This window comes from Hemitrygon akajei, chromosome 8 (assembly GCF_048418815.1).
Source record: "Hemitrygon akajei chromosome 8, sHemAka1.3, whole genome shotgun sequence".
NCBI lineage: Eukaryota > Metazoa > Chordata > Chondrichthyes > Myliobatiformes > Dasyatidae > Hemitrygon > Hemitrygon akajei.
This window is the reverse complement of record NC_133131.1, coordinates 72,517,473-72,532,554: the sequence shown is the minus strand read 5'-3', so window position 1 is coordinate 72,532,554 and position 15,082 is coordinate 72,517,473. Positions and strand designations below refer to the sequence as shown.

The 15,082-nt window shown below is 45.2% G+C and overlaps 1 protein-coding gene across 3 annotated transcripts in view; it reads right to left on the bottom strand.

Moving 5' to 3' along the window:
• Positions 1–15,082, bottom strand: part of LOC140731982 (26S proteasome non-ATPase regulatory subunit 13-like) — a 243,651-nt gene that overhangs the window by 171,392 nt on the left and 57,177 nt on the right. For all 3 annotated transcript variants that reach the window (XM_073054034.1, XM_073054033.1, XM_073054032.1), the window contains exons 4-6: positions 14,825–14,880; positions 14,115–14,158; positions 6,796–6,882 (exon numbers count right to left, since the gene is read on the bottom strand). In XM_073054034.1, coding sequence (XP_072910135.1) covers positions 6,796–6,882; positions 14,115–14,158; positions 14,825–14,880 — 187 coding nt within the window. The remainder of the gene's footprint in view (positions 1–6,795; positions 6,883–14,114; positions 14,159–14,824; positions 14,881–15,082) is intronic.

The following is a 15,082-nucleotide window of genomic DNA, read 5'->3' as shown; positions in this document are numbered from 1 at the left end:
CTTGGTAAATGAGGGAGAGGGGTCACTCTGCTGAAACCATCACAGATATCCTTAGTAAATGAGGGAGAGGGATCACTCTGCTGAAACCCTCACAGACATCCTTAGTAAATCAGGGAGAGGGATCACTCTACTGAAACCCTCACTCACATCCTTGGTAAATGAGGGAGAAGTATTACTCTGCAGAAACCCTCACACACATACATTGTAAAAGAGGGAAAGGGTTAATCTGCAGATACCCTCACTCGACTCCTTGGTAAACGAGGGAGAGGGCTCATTCTGCAGAAACCCTCACTCACATCCTTGGTAAATGAGGGTGAGGGGTCACTCTGCTGAAACACTCACTCACATCTTTGGTAAATGAGGGAGAGGGGTCACTCTGCTGAAACACTCACTCACATCTTTGGTAAATGAGGGACAGGGGTCACTGCTGAAACCCACAATCACATCCTTGGTGAATGAGGGAGAGGGGTCAATATGCTGAAACCCTCACTCAAATCCTTGGTAAATGAGGGAGAGGGCTCACTCTGCTGAAAACTTCACTCACATCCTTTGTAAATGAGGGAGAGGGCTCACTCTGCTGAAAACTTCACTCACATCCTTGGTAAATGAGGGAGAGGGGTCAATATGCTGAAACCCTCACTCACATCCTTGGTAAAAGAGGGAAAGGGGTCAATATTCTGAAACCCTCACTCAGATCCCTGGTAAATGAGGGAGAAGTATCACTCTGCAGAAACCCTCACACACATACATTGTAAAAGAGGGAGAGGGGTCACTCTGCAGAAACCCTCAATCACATCCTAGGTAAATGAGGAAGAGGGGTACCTCTTCTGAAACGCACACTCACATCCTTGGTAAATGAGGAAGAGGGGTATCTCTGCTGAAACCCACACTCACATCTTTGGTAAATGAGGGGGAGGGGTCACTCTGCTGAAACTTTCACTCACATCCTTGGTAAATGAGGGAGAAGTGTCACTCAGCTAATACCCTCAATCAAATCCTTGGTAAATGAGGGAGAGGGGTCAGACTGCTGAAACATTCTCACAGATTCTTGGTAAATGAGGGATAGGGTTTACTGTGCTAAAGCCCTCACTCACGTCCTAGGTAAATGAGGGAGAGGGGTACCCCCAATGAAACCCTCACTCACATCCTTGGTAAATGAGTGAGAGGGGTCTCTCTGCTGAAACTCTCACTCACATCATTAGTAAATGAGGGGACACTCTGCTGAAAATTTCACTCACACCCTTGGTACATGAGGTAGAGGAGTTACTCAGCAGAAACGCTCACTCACATGCTTAGTAAATGAGGGCGAGGGGTAACTCTGCTAAAGCCCTCAATCACTTCCATGGTAAATGAGGGAAAGGGGTCACTCTGCTGAAACCCTCGCTCAATTCCTTGGTAAACGAGGGAGAGGGCTCATTCTGCAGAAACCCTCACTCACATACTTGGTAAATGAGCGGACACTCTGCTGAAAACTTCACTCACATCATTGGTGAATGAGGGTATATCTCTGCGTAACCCTCACCAACAACCTTGGCAAATGAGGGAGAGGGTGCCTCTGCTGAAACCCTCACAGATATCCTTAGTAAATGAGGGAGAGGGATCACTCTGCTGAAACCCTCACAGATTCCTTAGTAAATGAGGGAGAGAGATCACTCTGCGGAAACTCTCACTCACATCCTTGGTAAATGAGGCAGAGGGGTCACTCTGCTGAAACTCTCACTTACATCCTTGGTAAATGAGGGAAAAGGGTCACTCTGCTAAAACCCTCACTCACATCCTTGGAAAATGAGGTAGAGGGGTCACACTGCTGAAACCCTCAATCACATCATAGGTAAATGAGGGAGAGGGGTCACTCTGCTGAAACACTCACACACATACTTTGTAAAAGAGGGAGAGGGGTCACTCTGCTGAAACCCTCTCTCAGATTCTTGGTAAATGAGGGAAAAGGGTCACTCTGCTAAAACCCGCACTCACATCCTTGGTAAATGAGGGAGGGGGTCAATCTGCTGAAACCCTCACAGATGTCCTTAGTAAATGAGGGAGAGGGATCACTCTGCTGAAACCCTCACAGATATCCTTAGTAAATGAGGGAGAGGGATCACTCTGCGGAAACTCTCACTCACATCCTTGGTAAATGAGGCAGAGGGGTCACTCTGCTGAAACTCTCACTTATATCCTTGGTAAATGAGGGAGAGGGATCACTCTGCTGAAACCCTCACTCACATCCTTGGTAAATGAGGGGGAAGGGACATTCTGCTGAAACTCTCACTCACATTGTTGCTAAATGAGGGGTCACTCAGCTGAAACCCTCACAGATATCCTTAGTAAATGAGGGAGAGGGATCACTCTGCTGAAACCCTCACAGATATCCTTAGTAAATCAGGGAGAGGGATCACTCTGCTAAAACCCTCAATCACATCCTTGGTAAATGAGGGAGGGGGTCACTCTGCTGAAACCCTCACTCACATCTTTGGTAAATGAGGGAGAGTGGTCACTCTGCTGAAACCCACACTCACATCCTTGGTAAATGAGGGAGAGGGGTCAATATGCTGAAACCCTCACTCAAATCCTTGGTAAATGAGGGAGAGGGCTCACTCTGCTGAAAACTTCACTCACATCCTTGGTAAATGAGAGAGAGGGGTACCCCCCACTGAAACCCTCACACACATCCTTGGTAAATGAGGGTATATCTCTGCGGAAACTCTCACTCACATCCTTGGTAAATGAGGGAGAGGGGTCACTCTGCTGAAACCCTCACTCACATCCTTGGTAAAAGAGGGAAAGGGGTCAATATTCTGAAACCCTCACTCAGATCCCTGGTAAATGAGGGAGAAGTATCACTCTGCAGAAACCCTCACACACATACATTGTAAAAGAGGGAGATGGGTCACTCTGCAGAAATCCTCACTCGATTCCTTGGTAAACGAGGGAGAGGGCTCACTCTGCTGAAACTTTCACTCACATCCTTGGTAAATGAGGGAGAAGTGTCACTCAGCTAATACCCTCAATCAAATCCTTGGTAAATGAGCGAGAGGGGTCAGACTGCTGAAACATTCTCACAGATGAGGGATAGGGTTTACTGTGCTAAAGCCCTCACTCACGTCCTAGGTAAATGAGGGAGAGGGGTACCCCCAATGAAACCCTCACTCACATCCTTGGTAAATGAGTGAGAGGGGTCTCTCTGCTGAAACTCTCACTCACATCATTAGTAAATGAGGGGACACTCTGCTGAAAATTTCACTCACACCCTTGGTACATGAGGTAGAGGAGTTACTCAGCAGAAACGCTCACTCACATGCTTAGTAAATGAGGGCGAGGGGTAACTCTGCTAAAGCCCTCAATCACTTCCATGGTAAATGAGGGAAAGGGGTCACTCTGCTGAAACCCTCGCTCAATTCCTTGGTAAACGAGGGAGAGGGCTCATTCTGCAGAAACCCTCACTCACATACTTGGTAAATGAGCGGACACTCTGCTGAAAACTTCACTCACATCATTGGTGAATGAGGGTATATCTCTGCGTAACCCTCACCAACAACCTTGGCAAATGAGGGAGAGGTTGCCTCTGCTAAAACCCTCACTCACATCCTTGGAAAATGAGCGAGAGGGTCACTCTGCTGAAACCCTCACAGATATCCTCAGTAAATGAGGGAGAGGGATCACTCTGCTGAAACCCTCACAGATTCCTTAGTAAATGAGGGAGAGAGATCACTCTGCGGAATCTCTCACTCACATCCTTGGTAAATGAGGCAGAGGGGTCACTCTGCTGAAACTCTCACTTACATCCTTGGTAAATGAGGGAAAAGGGTCACTCTGCTAAAACCCTCACTCACATCCTTGGAAAATGAGGTAGAGGGGTCACACTGCTGAAACCCTCAATCACATCATAGGTAAATGAGGGACAGGGGTCACTCTGCTGAAACACTCACACACATACTTTGTAAAAGAGGGAGAGGGTTCACTCTGCTGAAACCCTCTCTCAGATTCTTGGTAAATGAGAGGTTTCACTCTGCTAAAACGCTCATCACATTCTTGATAAATGAGCGAGGGGGTCACTCTGCTGAAACCCTCACTCACATCCTTGGTAAATGAGGGGGAAGGGTCATTCTGCTGAAACTCTCACTCACATCGTTGCTAAATGAGGGGTCACTCTGCTGAAACCCTCACAGATATCCTTAGTAAATGAGGGAGAGGAATCACTCTGCTGAAACCCTCACAGATATCCTTAGTAAATGAGGGAGAGGAGTCACTCTGCTGAAACCCTCACTCACATCCTTGGTAAATGAGGGAGAGGGGTCACTCTGCTGAAACCATCACAGATATCCTTAGTAAATGAGGGAGAGGGATCACTCTGCTGAAACCCTCACAGACATCCTTAGTAAATCAGGGAGAGGGATCACTCTACTGAAACCCTCAATCACATCATAGGTAAATGAGGGAGAGTGGTCACTCTGCTGAAATCCTCACTCACATCGTTGGTAAATGAGGGAGAAGTATTACTCTGCAGAAACCCTCACACACATACATTGTAAAAGAGGGAAAGGGTTAATCTGCAGATACCCTCACTCGACTCCTTGGTAAACGAGGGAGAGGGCTCATTCTGCAGAAACCCTCACTCACATCCTTGGTAAATGAGGGAGAGGGGTCACTCTGCTGAAACACTCACTCACATCTTTGGTAAATGAGGGAGAGGGGTCACTGCTGAAACCCACAATCACATCCTTGGTGAATGAGGGAGAGGGGTCAATATGCTGAAACCCTCACTCAAATCCTTGGTAAATGAGGGAGAGGGCTCACTCTGCTGAAAACTTCACTCACATCCTTTGTAAATGAGGGAGAGGGCTCACTCTGCTGAAAACTTCACTCACATCCTTGGTAAATGAGGGAGAGGGGTCAATATGCTGAAACCCTCACTCACATCCTTGGTAAAAGAGGGAAAGGGGTCAATATTCTGAAACCCTCACTCAGATCCCTGGTAAATGAGGGAGAAGTATCACTCTGCAGAAACCCTCACACACATACATTGTAAAAGAGGGAGAGGGGTCAATCTGCAGAAACCCTCAATCACATCCTAGGTAAATGAGGAAGAGGGGTACCTCTTCTGAAACGCACACTCACATCCTAGGTAAATGAGGGAGAGGGGTCACTCTGCTGAAACCCTCACTCACATCCTTGGTAAATGAGGAAGAGGGGTATCTCTGCTGAAACCCACACTCACATCTTTGGTAAATGAGGGGGAGGGGTCACTCTGCTGAAACTTTCACTCACATCCTTGGTAAATGAGGGAGAAGTGTCACTCAGCTAATACCCTCAATCAAATCCTTGGTAAATGAGGGAGAGGGGTCAGACTGCTGAAACATTCTCACAGATTCTTGGTAAATGAGGGATAGGGTTTACTGTGCTAAAGCCCTCACTCACGTCCTAGGTAAATGAGGGAGAGGGGTACCCCCCACTGAAACCCTCACACACATTCTTGGTAAATGAGGGTATATCTCTGCGGAAACTCTCACTCACATCCTTGGTAAATGAGGGAGAGGGGTCACACTGCTGAAACCCTCACTCAAATCCTTGGTAAATGAGGGAGAGGGGTCACTCTGCTGAAACCCTCACTCACATCCTTGGTAAATGAGGGAGAGGGGTCACTCTGCTGAAATCCTCACTCACATCCTTGGTAAATGAGGGAGAGGGGTCACTCTGCTGAAACCATCACAGATATCCTTAGTAAATGAGGGAGAGGGATCACTCTGCTAAAACCCTCAATCACATCCTTGGTAAATGAGGAAGAGGGGTATCTCTTCTGAAACCCACACTCACATCCTAGGTAAATGAGGGAGAGGGGTCACTCTGCTGAAACCCTCACTCACATCTTTGGTAAATGAGGGAGTGGGGTCACTCTGCTGAATCCCTCACTCACATCTTTGGTAAATGAGGGAGAGGGGTCACTGCTCCTTTTTCCTATTCTTACTGTTATCAAAGAACCAACCTCTCAGCTCAAAATATTGTCACCTTTCAATTACTGAATATAATTTTGCATGATCAAGGCTATGCAAGGACTCATCAGCCCCTGACAAAATCCTGGCCAAACCCATGGTCTTCACAAACCCACACCCTCAACCAGGATGCAGAGGAGATTTACTAGGATGCTGCTTGGATTAGAGAGCATATCTTACGAGGATAGGTTGAGAGAGTCAGGGCTTTTATCTTTGTAGTGACGGAGGATGAGTGATGACTTGATTGAGGTGTACAAGATTAAAAAACACAGATTGGTGGGTGTGTGGAACACCTTGCTAGTGATGGTGGTGGAGGCAATTAGGAACATTTAAGAAACTCTTAGATTGGCACCCAGATGATAGAAAACTGGAGGGCTATGTGGGAGGGAAGGGTTTGGAGTAGGTTGAAAGTTCGGCATAACATCGTGGGCCGAAGGGCCTGTGCTGTGCTCTACTGTTCTATGTCCTTTTCAATCAGCCATGAAGGAACAGCAGAGCAGACTCAATGGGCTAAATGGCCCAAATCAGATTCTATGTCTTATGGTGTTGCTAATGATTCAGAAAAGAAAGAAGCATCTAAGCAGAATCCCAAAATCATTCTCTAAACAGCAAAAGCCTCCTCTTTTGGATATACTCTTATACACATATGCAACCATGTTTTGCAAGAGCATATCCAGAAGAGAGCAGATGTTTTGGAAAAGTTAAGAACCCAGAAGTGACAATCCCCTTCAAACCCTACACACTTTCCTCCTCTCTGGAGACGGCTCTCCCCATCCCCCATACAATCCTCAGATCCTTTTTGTTTTACCTTGGTTTCCTGGAGGTCCCCAATTTTGATTTTTATGGCAGCTATGGCCGTCTTGCAGAGAATTAAGGCTTCATCATTACCCTTTACCTTTCAGATTAAAGAAAAAAATGTAATCAATTCACATAACAACAACATGAAATACTTTGATTTCTCCCCCCAAAAAATCCTCTTGTAATATTCTGGAAACACCCAGGCCGGGCCGCATCTCCACCAGACTCAAAGACAGCTCCTCTCCCCTAGCAGGAAAGCTGATCAGAACTTCCTTCCAGTAACCCACCCCTCTACATCCCCAACCACCACTACTTCATAATTTTCTGTCAGTCACCTTATGTACAGGCACTCCTGTGCCTAGTGTCACTTTATGGACATATAATTAATCTATTTATACAAGCTATCTTATGTATTGATATTTCTATTATCTTGAGTATTTATTGTGATTTTTAAAAATTATAGTATTTTAGCTTCTGTTTTTTTTTGTGCTGTAGTTTCATACTCCTGGGAGTACACATCACACACAACCTCTCACGGTCCCAGAACACATCCTAGAGTCAGGAAAGCTCACCAATGTCTCTACTTTCTGAGGAGGCTGAAGCGAGCTGAACTTTGCATGTCCATACTCTTAACCTTCTACAGATGTGGAGTAGAGAGCATCCTGACAAGCTGCATCACTGCATGGTGTGGAAACTGCACTGTGCTGGACAGAAGGCTCTACAACAGATAGTCAAAACTGCGCAGTGCATCACCGACACTAACATAGCCGCCATCAAGGACATATATAGAGAAAGGAACCCGACAAACGTCAGTAGGATCATGAAAGATCCTAACCACCCTGCTCATGGACTGCTTGTCCCACTCCCATCAGGGAAGACATAACATCCATGCCAGGACCATCAGACTCGAAAACAGTTACTGTTCCCAAGCAGCAAGGCTGATCAACACCTTCACCTACTAACCCACCCATCCACCACCACTACTTTATCATTTCCTCTCAGTCACCCTGCATACAGAGCTCCTGTGCCTAGCACCACTTTGTGGACATGCAATCAATCTATATACATAAGCTATCTGTGTATTCATATTAAATGCAATTTTTTTATTGTTGTATTCTTTATCGTTAGTGCTGTAGTTTTTTCAAACTCCTGTTTTTTTTTTGTGCTGCGTTGATCCAGAGTAAGAATTATTTTGTGTGCCTTACAGTTGTGTACAGGAAATGACATTAAACAATCTTGAATATAGAGCAATGTGGCAGAGGAACAGGACCGTTCAGCCACAATATCTAAACCAACCATGATGCTGAATAAAACTAACCCTATCTGCCTGACAGTATCCATACTGGTCTTTTCCCTTCTTGTCTGTATATCTGTCAAAGTTACTCTTAAACAGATCATTCCGCTTCCACCATCACGCTGGCAGTGTGTTCCAGGTGCCCACTGCTCTCTAGGTGGCACACTAGCGTAACAGTTAGCAAAATGCTACCAGCAGAGCAACAAATGCTGGAGGGACTCAGAAGTATCATTGGAGAGGAATAAACAGTCGAAGCTTCAGGCTGAGACCCTTCATCAGGTCTGAAAAGGGAGTGGGACAAATCCAGAACAAGGTGGTGGGGAGGAGGGAGGAGGAGTACAAGCTTGAAAGGTGATAGGTGAAGCCAGGTGAGTGGAGGTGGGGAGATGAAGTGAGAGGCTCGGAGGTGATAGGTGAGGGGAAGGTGGGTGGACGGGGGAGAGGGGGCATGAAGTGAGAAGCTGGTTGGAAAAGGCTGAAGACAAAGGAGAAGAGGAAAGTGGAGGTGCCAGAATGGGGAATAGAAGCAGTAGCAAGGGGGAGGGGAGAAACTACCAAAAGTTAAAGAAATTGATGTTTATGCCGTTAGGTTGGAGGTTATCCAGACAGAATATGAGGTGTTGCTCTTCCAGCCTGAGAGTGGCTTCATCATGGCAGAAGAGGCCATGTGCTACTCTGGATTTCCAGCATCTGCAAAAACTCTTGTATTTATGACCAGAAGTAGTGTGATCACTTGAGTTGAGTATGATGTGGTTGTCTACTGGTGGGACGTCAGGTGGCTAACCCAAGATCCAAGCTCCAAGACCTTTTGTGCTCAGCTCACAAAGACTACTAGACACTCTACTAGATATACATCTGAATGGAGATCACTGCAGTCTGCAGCCTGTAATTTCCCTTGAAGGGGCGTACTTTTGAACAATCTGAACAAACTGGCAATGTTCTTCTGGGAGACTCGGCGAACGAGACTCTCAAGAATGCTGGTACGTACGGAGGGGCCATCACTGCGAGTGGATGCTGTGTCGTCTGACAGCGGAAGGACGGTTGGCTCCATTACTCCATGCAAATTTAAATATCCAGCAGGATTAAAATCATCGAGGCTGGGAGTGGAAAACAAACAGGAGTTCGGCACCATCTGCCTGTGTTTGACTGGTCTTCCTCTCTTCTCACTAGTAGCATTGGGCAAAAGGTGCAAGAGTCTTGGGTCCCGTACCACTAGGTTCACTCTCCTCAGTGTAGCTGTGGCCTCACTTTTGGGGACACTGCAGTTCATGTTCTATATGTTACTTGTTTATTATTTATTTATTGAGTTACAGCTCAGAACTGCCCCTCCGGCTCTTTGACCCCAATTTAACCCTAGCCTAACCATGGGACAATTTACAATGACCAATCAACCTACGGACCGGGGGAGAAGCTGAAGCATCAAGAGAAACCCAAGGTATTCCACAGCAAGCCTTACAGATGATGCTGGAACTGAACTCCAATGCTCTGAGCTGTAATAGCATCACCCATGATTTTTGCGATCGGTCCCCTTTAGCACACCGGATGTGTTGCGGTCTTTGTTGCGTGTGGTTTTTCATGGATTCAATTTCATTCTTTGTGTTCCGCGCCTGCAAGACGACGAATCTTAAGGTTGTATATTGTATTCCTACTTTGGTAATAAATTTGAACTTTGAACATAGTGTAAGTGGTGGGTCTTTTGCTTATTCAACCTCTCCTTTCGCAGCTGCGGCTTGTTCTCTGTGGTATAGCAAAGGTTATTCTCAAATAGCGCAGCTCCCTCTTGAACACGTTTGGCAGAGAAACACTACCAGAGTGCCAGTGAGCAGAGTTCAACTCTGCCGCTGCCTGCAGGAGCTTTCCACGTTCTCCTAATGACCACGCAGGTTTCCTCCAACATGTACTGGTTTGCAGGTTAACTGGTCACATGGGTGTAATTGGGCTACACAGGCTCGTTGGGCCGCAAGGACCTGTTGCCATGCTGTATCTCTAAATGAAAAAAAAAATCCCCCCCCAACCATATCAGTATCCAGACCTGACCCATTCCTCATGCTCCTTATGAAATCAGTCCAACATGTGGGATCACCACACACACACACAAATACACACATGCCCACACCCATAAACCATGAAGCCATACCTGAACATTGTCCACACCTCGCGTCATCATCAAGGCCATATATTGGTTGGTCAGTATCGACCATAGATGTTTTTCCCAGCTGTCTGCGTGAAACGCAAGCCGGGCAGTACAATGTGGAGAGCAAGCTATTGCCCGTGAAGCAGGCTCCCTTTTTCCACGCGGCTGATGAGTTCAAAGGAACGGCGGAGACTGATATAGTTTGGCGCCAGTGGCTTTGCAGGAGTTGCCAGTCAGTGTAGAAGTCAACATAGGACTGCTTTAGGGACTCCAGCTCCATGGGACTTACTCCCAAAGCCTTCCCCATGAGTGGGTATAGCCTCAATGCAGCAGAGGTTTGAGATCAGAGTTTTCCTTCTCCTAGATAAGCTGCCGATGATTGTGCTGGAGGCAGCCCACAAGTGTCACCGTGCTTCCGGTGCCAACGTAGCATGCCCACAACTTACTAACTCTGACCCGAATCTGTTTGGGATGTGGGAGGAAACCGGGGCACCCGGAAGAAACCCACAGTCACGGGGTGAATGTACAAACAGAGACGGGAATCAAGCTCTGATCAGTGATCGTTGGTGCTGTAAAGCTGGAAGATTGTTTTATGTCATTTCCTGTATACAAGTGTATGGAGAACAAAAAAATTGTTACTCTGGACCCAATGCAGCACACAAAAATATCACAAGATAAAAAAAACAATAAGTATAAATACATAAAATTGCTTATATACAAAGATTTATTTTATGACCATAAAGTGATGCTAGGCACAGGGATTTCTGTACATAAGGTGGCTAGCAGGAAATCACAAGTAGTGGTGGTTGGGAGTGAGCAACTGCGCTAACTGCTACACTACCGTGTCTTCCTAGATGTAAAGGTCACTCATCCCTGTTACACTATATCTGAACTATACTATTCTGCTCCATGAATTATACCCAAGCTACCAGAGAAACCTTCCACACTGGACCTGTTCCTTCCTCCAAAACATTACACAAATCCAAATCGTCCAAAACCCTGAAAAAAACTGTCCCTAACCCCTATCTTAACCAACCCCACTATATCTTTACCTAAAACAAAAAAAAAACATGTATTCTTCAGGATTCCCTAAGGAGTAACTTGCAGGTTGAGTCGGTGGTAAGGGAGGCAAATGCAATGTTAGCATTCCTTTTAACAGAACTAGAATATAACAGCAAAGTATGTAATGCGGAGGTTTTATAAGGCATTGATCAGATCGTAGTTAGAGCATTGTGAGCAGTTTTGGGCCCCTTATCTAAGAAAAGATGTGCTGGCATTGGGGATCATCCAGAGGAGGTTCACGAGAATATTCCCAGGAATGAAAGGGTTAATAATATGAGAAGTTCTGAAGGCTCTGGGCCTGTACTTGCTGGAGTTTAGAATGGTGGGGGGTGGGGGGCAAAGATCTCATTGAAACTTATCAAGTATTAAAAGGTCTAGATAGAGTGAGCGTGGAGAGGATGTTTCCCATATTGTGAGATTCTAGGATCAGAGGGCACAGCCTCGGAATACAAGGATGTCAATTTAGAACAGAGATGAGAAGGAATTTCTTGAGCCAGAGGGTGGTGAATCTGTGGAAATCATTGCCATGAATGGCTGTGGAGGCCAAGTTGTTGAGTATATTTAAAACTAAGGTTGGTAGGTTCTTGATTAGTAAGGCTACGGGGAGAAAGCAGTAGAATGGGGCTGAGGGATAATGAATCAGCTGTGACGAATTGGCAGAACGGACTCAATGAGCTAAACAACCTAATTCCACTCTACGTATTTTGGTCTTAGGGAAATACCGCATGCTCCCACAGAACCATACCCAAATAAAACATCTAGTCTTTGTGAGACTGGGTCCAAACTTAAACTACTGCTGAATCACGCCAAGCAGCACTCAAAACACAAATTAGTCCTGATCCCTACGGAATTCTTTCCAACGAGAATCACTCCTAATCTCTACTGAACCATTTTCAAAAAGAGTTCAATCTGGGAAAGTGTGAAGCAATTCACTTTGGAATGTTGAACTTGAGGGCAGAGCACAGGGTTAGTAAAAGGACTCTCAGCAACGTGGAGGAACAGAGGGATCTTGGGGTCCACGTCAAAGCTGCAAAGCTGCAGAGCAAGATGATAGCGTGGTTAATAAGGCATATGGTGTGTTGGCCTTCATTAGTTGGGGGACTGAGTTCAAGAGCTGTAAGACAATGCTACAGCTCTATAAAGCCCTGTTTAGACTACACTTGGAGAACTGTGTTCAAGTCTGGTTACCTCATAGGGATGCGAAATACCAGAGAGGTTACAAAGATTTACCAGAATGCTGACTGGATTAGAGAGCACGTCTTATGAAAATAGGTTGAGTGAGCCAGGGCTTTTCTCTTTGAAAGGAAGGAGAATAAGAGGTGACTTGATAGAGGATTGAGTGGACAGCCAGAGACTTCTTTAGCCAAATTTGGACATGGCTAATACAAGGGGTCTTAACTGTAACTGGAAGAAAGTGTGTGTCAGACATAAGTGGGAGCATGGTATACACTGTCAGGGGAGGTGGTAGAGGCTGATTCACTAGAGATATTTAAAAGACTCTTAGATAGGCACGTGGATGAAAGAAAAATGGAGGGAAAGCTTAGGCTGATCTTAGAGTAGTTGAAAGGGTCAATACAACATTGTGGGCCCTAGGGCTTGTACTGTTCTATGTACAAACAGGACTTGCTGCATGTTCCAATGGAAATGCATCAAGTTTTACATACCCCAACCACCTTGCTCCCTATTCTGGTGAAAACTTGCACAATACTCTGAGCTCACCAAAAAAAAGCCCACGTCCAACTGGAACTTCTCCTGGTACAACTGAAACCAAACCTGTTAAATTGTTATTTTCTTTGCAGTTTAACAATTAATTGCCTACTTGTATTTTATATGACTACTTATATACATGTTAGTATGTTTCCAAGTGGCCACAGTATGTATATGCATTGGTTCAGTGTGTCCCCTAGTGGTTACATTTGCATGACTCTGGAAAGCTCTGGAAGCGTCTCTGGTGCTGCATTATTTGAATAGGAGCTATCTGAGTGGCTGACTCTTATCTGTAAATCTGAGTGGAATTTTTCTTATCTATAAAGAGCTGACCACATGATGGCACCATCATCTTTTTGCTCCTTTTCATTTACATACCTCTATCACTGTCCACTTTCCAATGTTATTTGTTCCACTACATTTAATAAAACGATCATGAAGTAACCAGTTATGTACCTCATGCCCAACTTCCAAAAGAACTTTAGATTAAAAACATCAGAATCTGACAGACCAAAATGTGGAACTGCTACACTGCCAAGCCAGAGAAACCTCATTAACACCCTGAACAACCAATCTCAAAGCAAATCTGATTCCAGGCATCTTGTCAGATCAAATGGGTCCTCATTCCTGAAAATTGCACTCAAAGCTATAAAAATATTCTCTCTTCCCCACTTTTTCCATTACCCATTCTGGCTCCCCCTTATGCCTTCTCTTCTCCCTCTAGTTCCCTTTCTCCAATGGTCTACTGTTCTCTCCTGTCAGATTCCTTATTCTTCACCCCTTTACCTTTTCCACCTATCACCTCCCAGATTCTCATTTCATCTCCTCTCCACCAACCACCCACATTCCTCCTCACCTATCACCTACTAGCTTGTCCTCCTCCCCCCAGCTTTGTATTCTAGCTTCTGTCCCTTTCCTTTCCAGTCCTGAAGGAGGGTCTTGGCACAAAATGTCAACTGTTTATTGCCCTCCACAGATGCTCCCTGACCTGCTGGGCTCCTCCAGCATTTTACGTGTGTTGCTGTAAAAGTATTATTTGGTTCCAAATACTCTAGAGGTACAGGTAAGTTTTATGTGCAGTTGAACTGGACATTAAAATGCTGAGGATATAAGGCTGTCTCTTGTAGTTTACCTTCTCCCAAGTTTTTTCCAGGAGAGACAGTGCCATTTGTGCATCTGAGAAAAGAACAAAACATCAGGAAACTGGACAGAAATTAGGCAATTCAATGTTTTAATTTTCCCATAGGAACATCAGCTTGACATAAACCATTTGATGTTACTATGCTATGACTCAATATGTATTGCAATGAGCACTTACCCAGAATCAAGATGCTGGCCATGTCACCACCTGCCCCCCCCCCCCAATACACCCTTCCTCAAACCCCAGTATCCTCCTACGCCAACAAAAGCTGACCAAAAGAAACTCATGGCAGTTCTCAGGTCCACACCACCACATTCAGGAACAGGTGGTTGTATATAGTGCACATACTTTGATAATAAACGTACTTTGACTTTGAGGAAGGACAGGAGCCTGAAGAGAGAAACTCAACTGCTTCTTCCCCTCTAGCATCAGATTTCTGATGATCCGTGAACCCATGTATACAACCTCAGATATTTTTGCTATCTTTTTACTGTATTTGTAGCATATTTATCTACTACATGGTACCGCAGCTACAAAATGCAAAACAACAAATTTCACGAGGTATGTCAGTGATAATAAAACTAACTCAAATTCCAGTATAGCCCATATATTTAAAAATCTCAAATACACGTAGGATTGCTTTTGCAAAATATAAACCAACAGGCTAAATGGATGAACTGAAACGGAGTGTGGAAACATACCATTCATCTGTTGAACCACACGCAGAATAATTTCCACCAGGGATAGAGGGTTTATTCTGTGTGAAAAAGCATTAATTCCAGCATCAGTGAACCTTCTGTGTTGAATACACTACTGCAATTACAGAACAGTTTTAAAAATAAATACATCCAATCCCCAGCTGTTTTGCGAAATATCCTCAGGTGAAGGGCAGCTTTCAAAAATGCATCCACTCACCATCACCAAGGACTCAAAAGGGTAGTTCTAGTGCAGAGCACGTA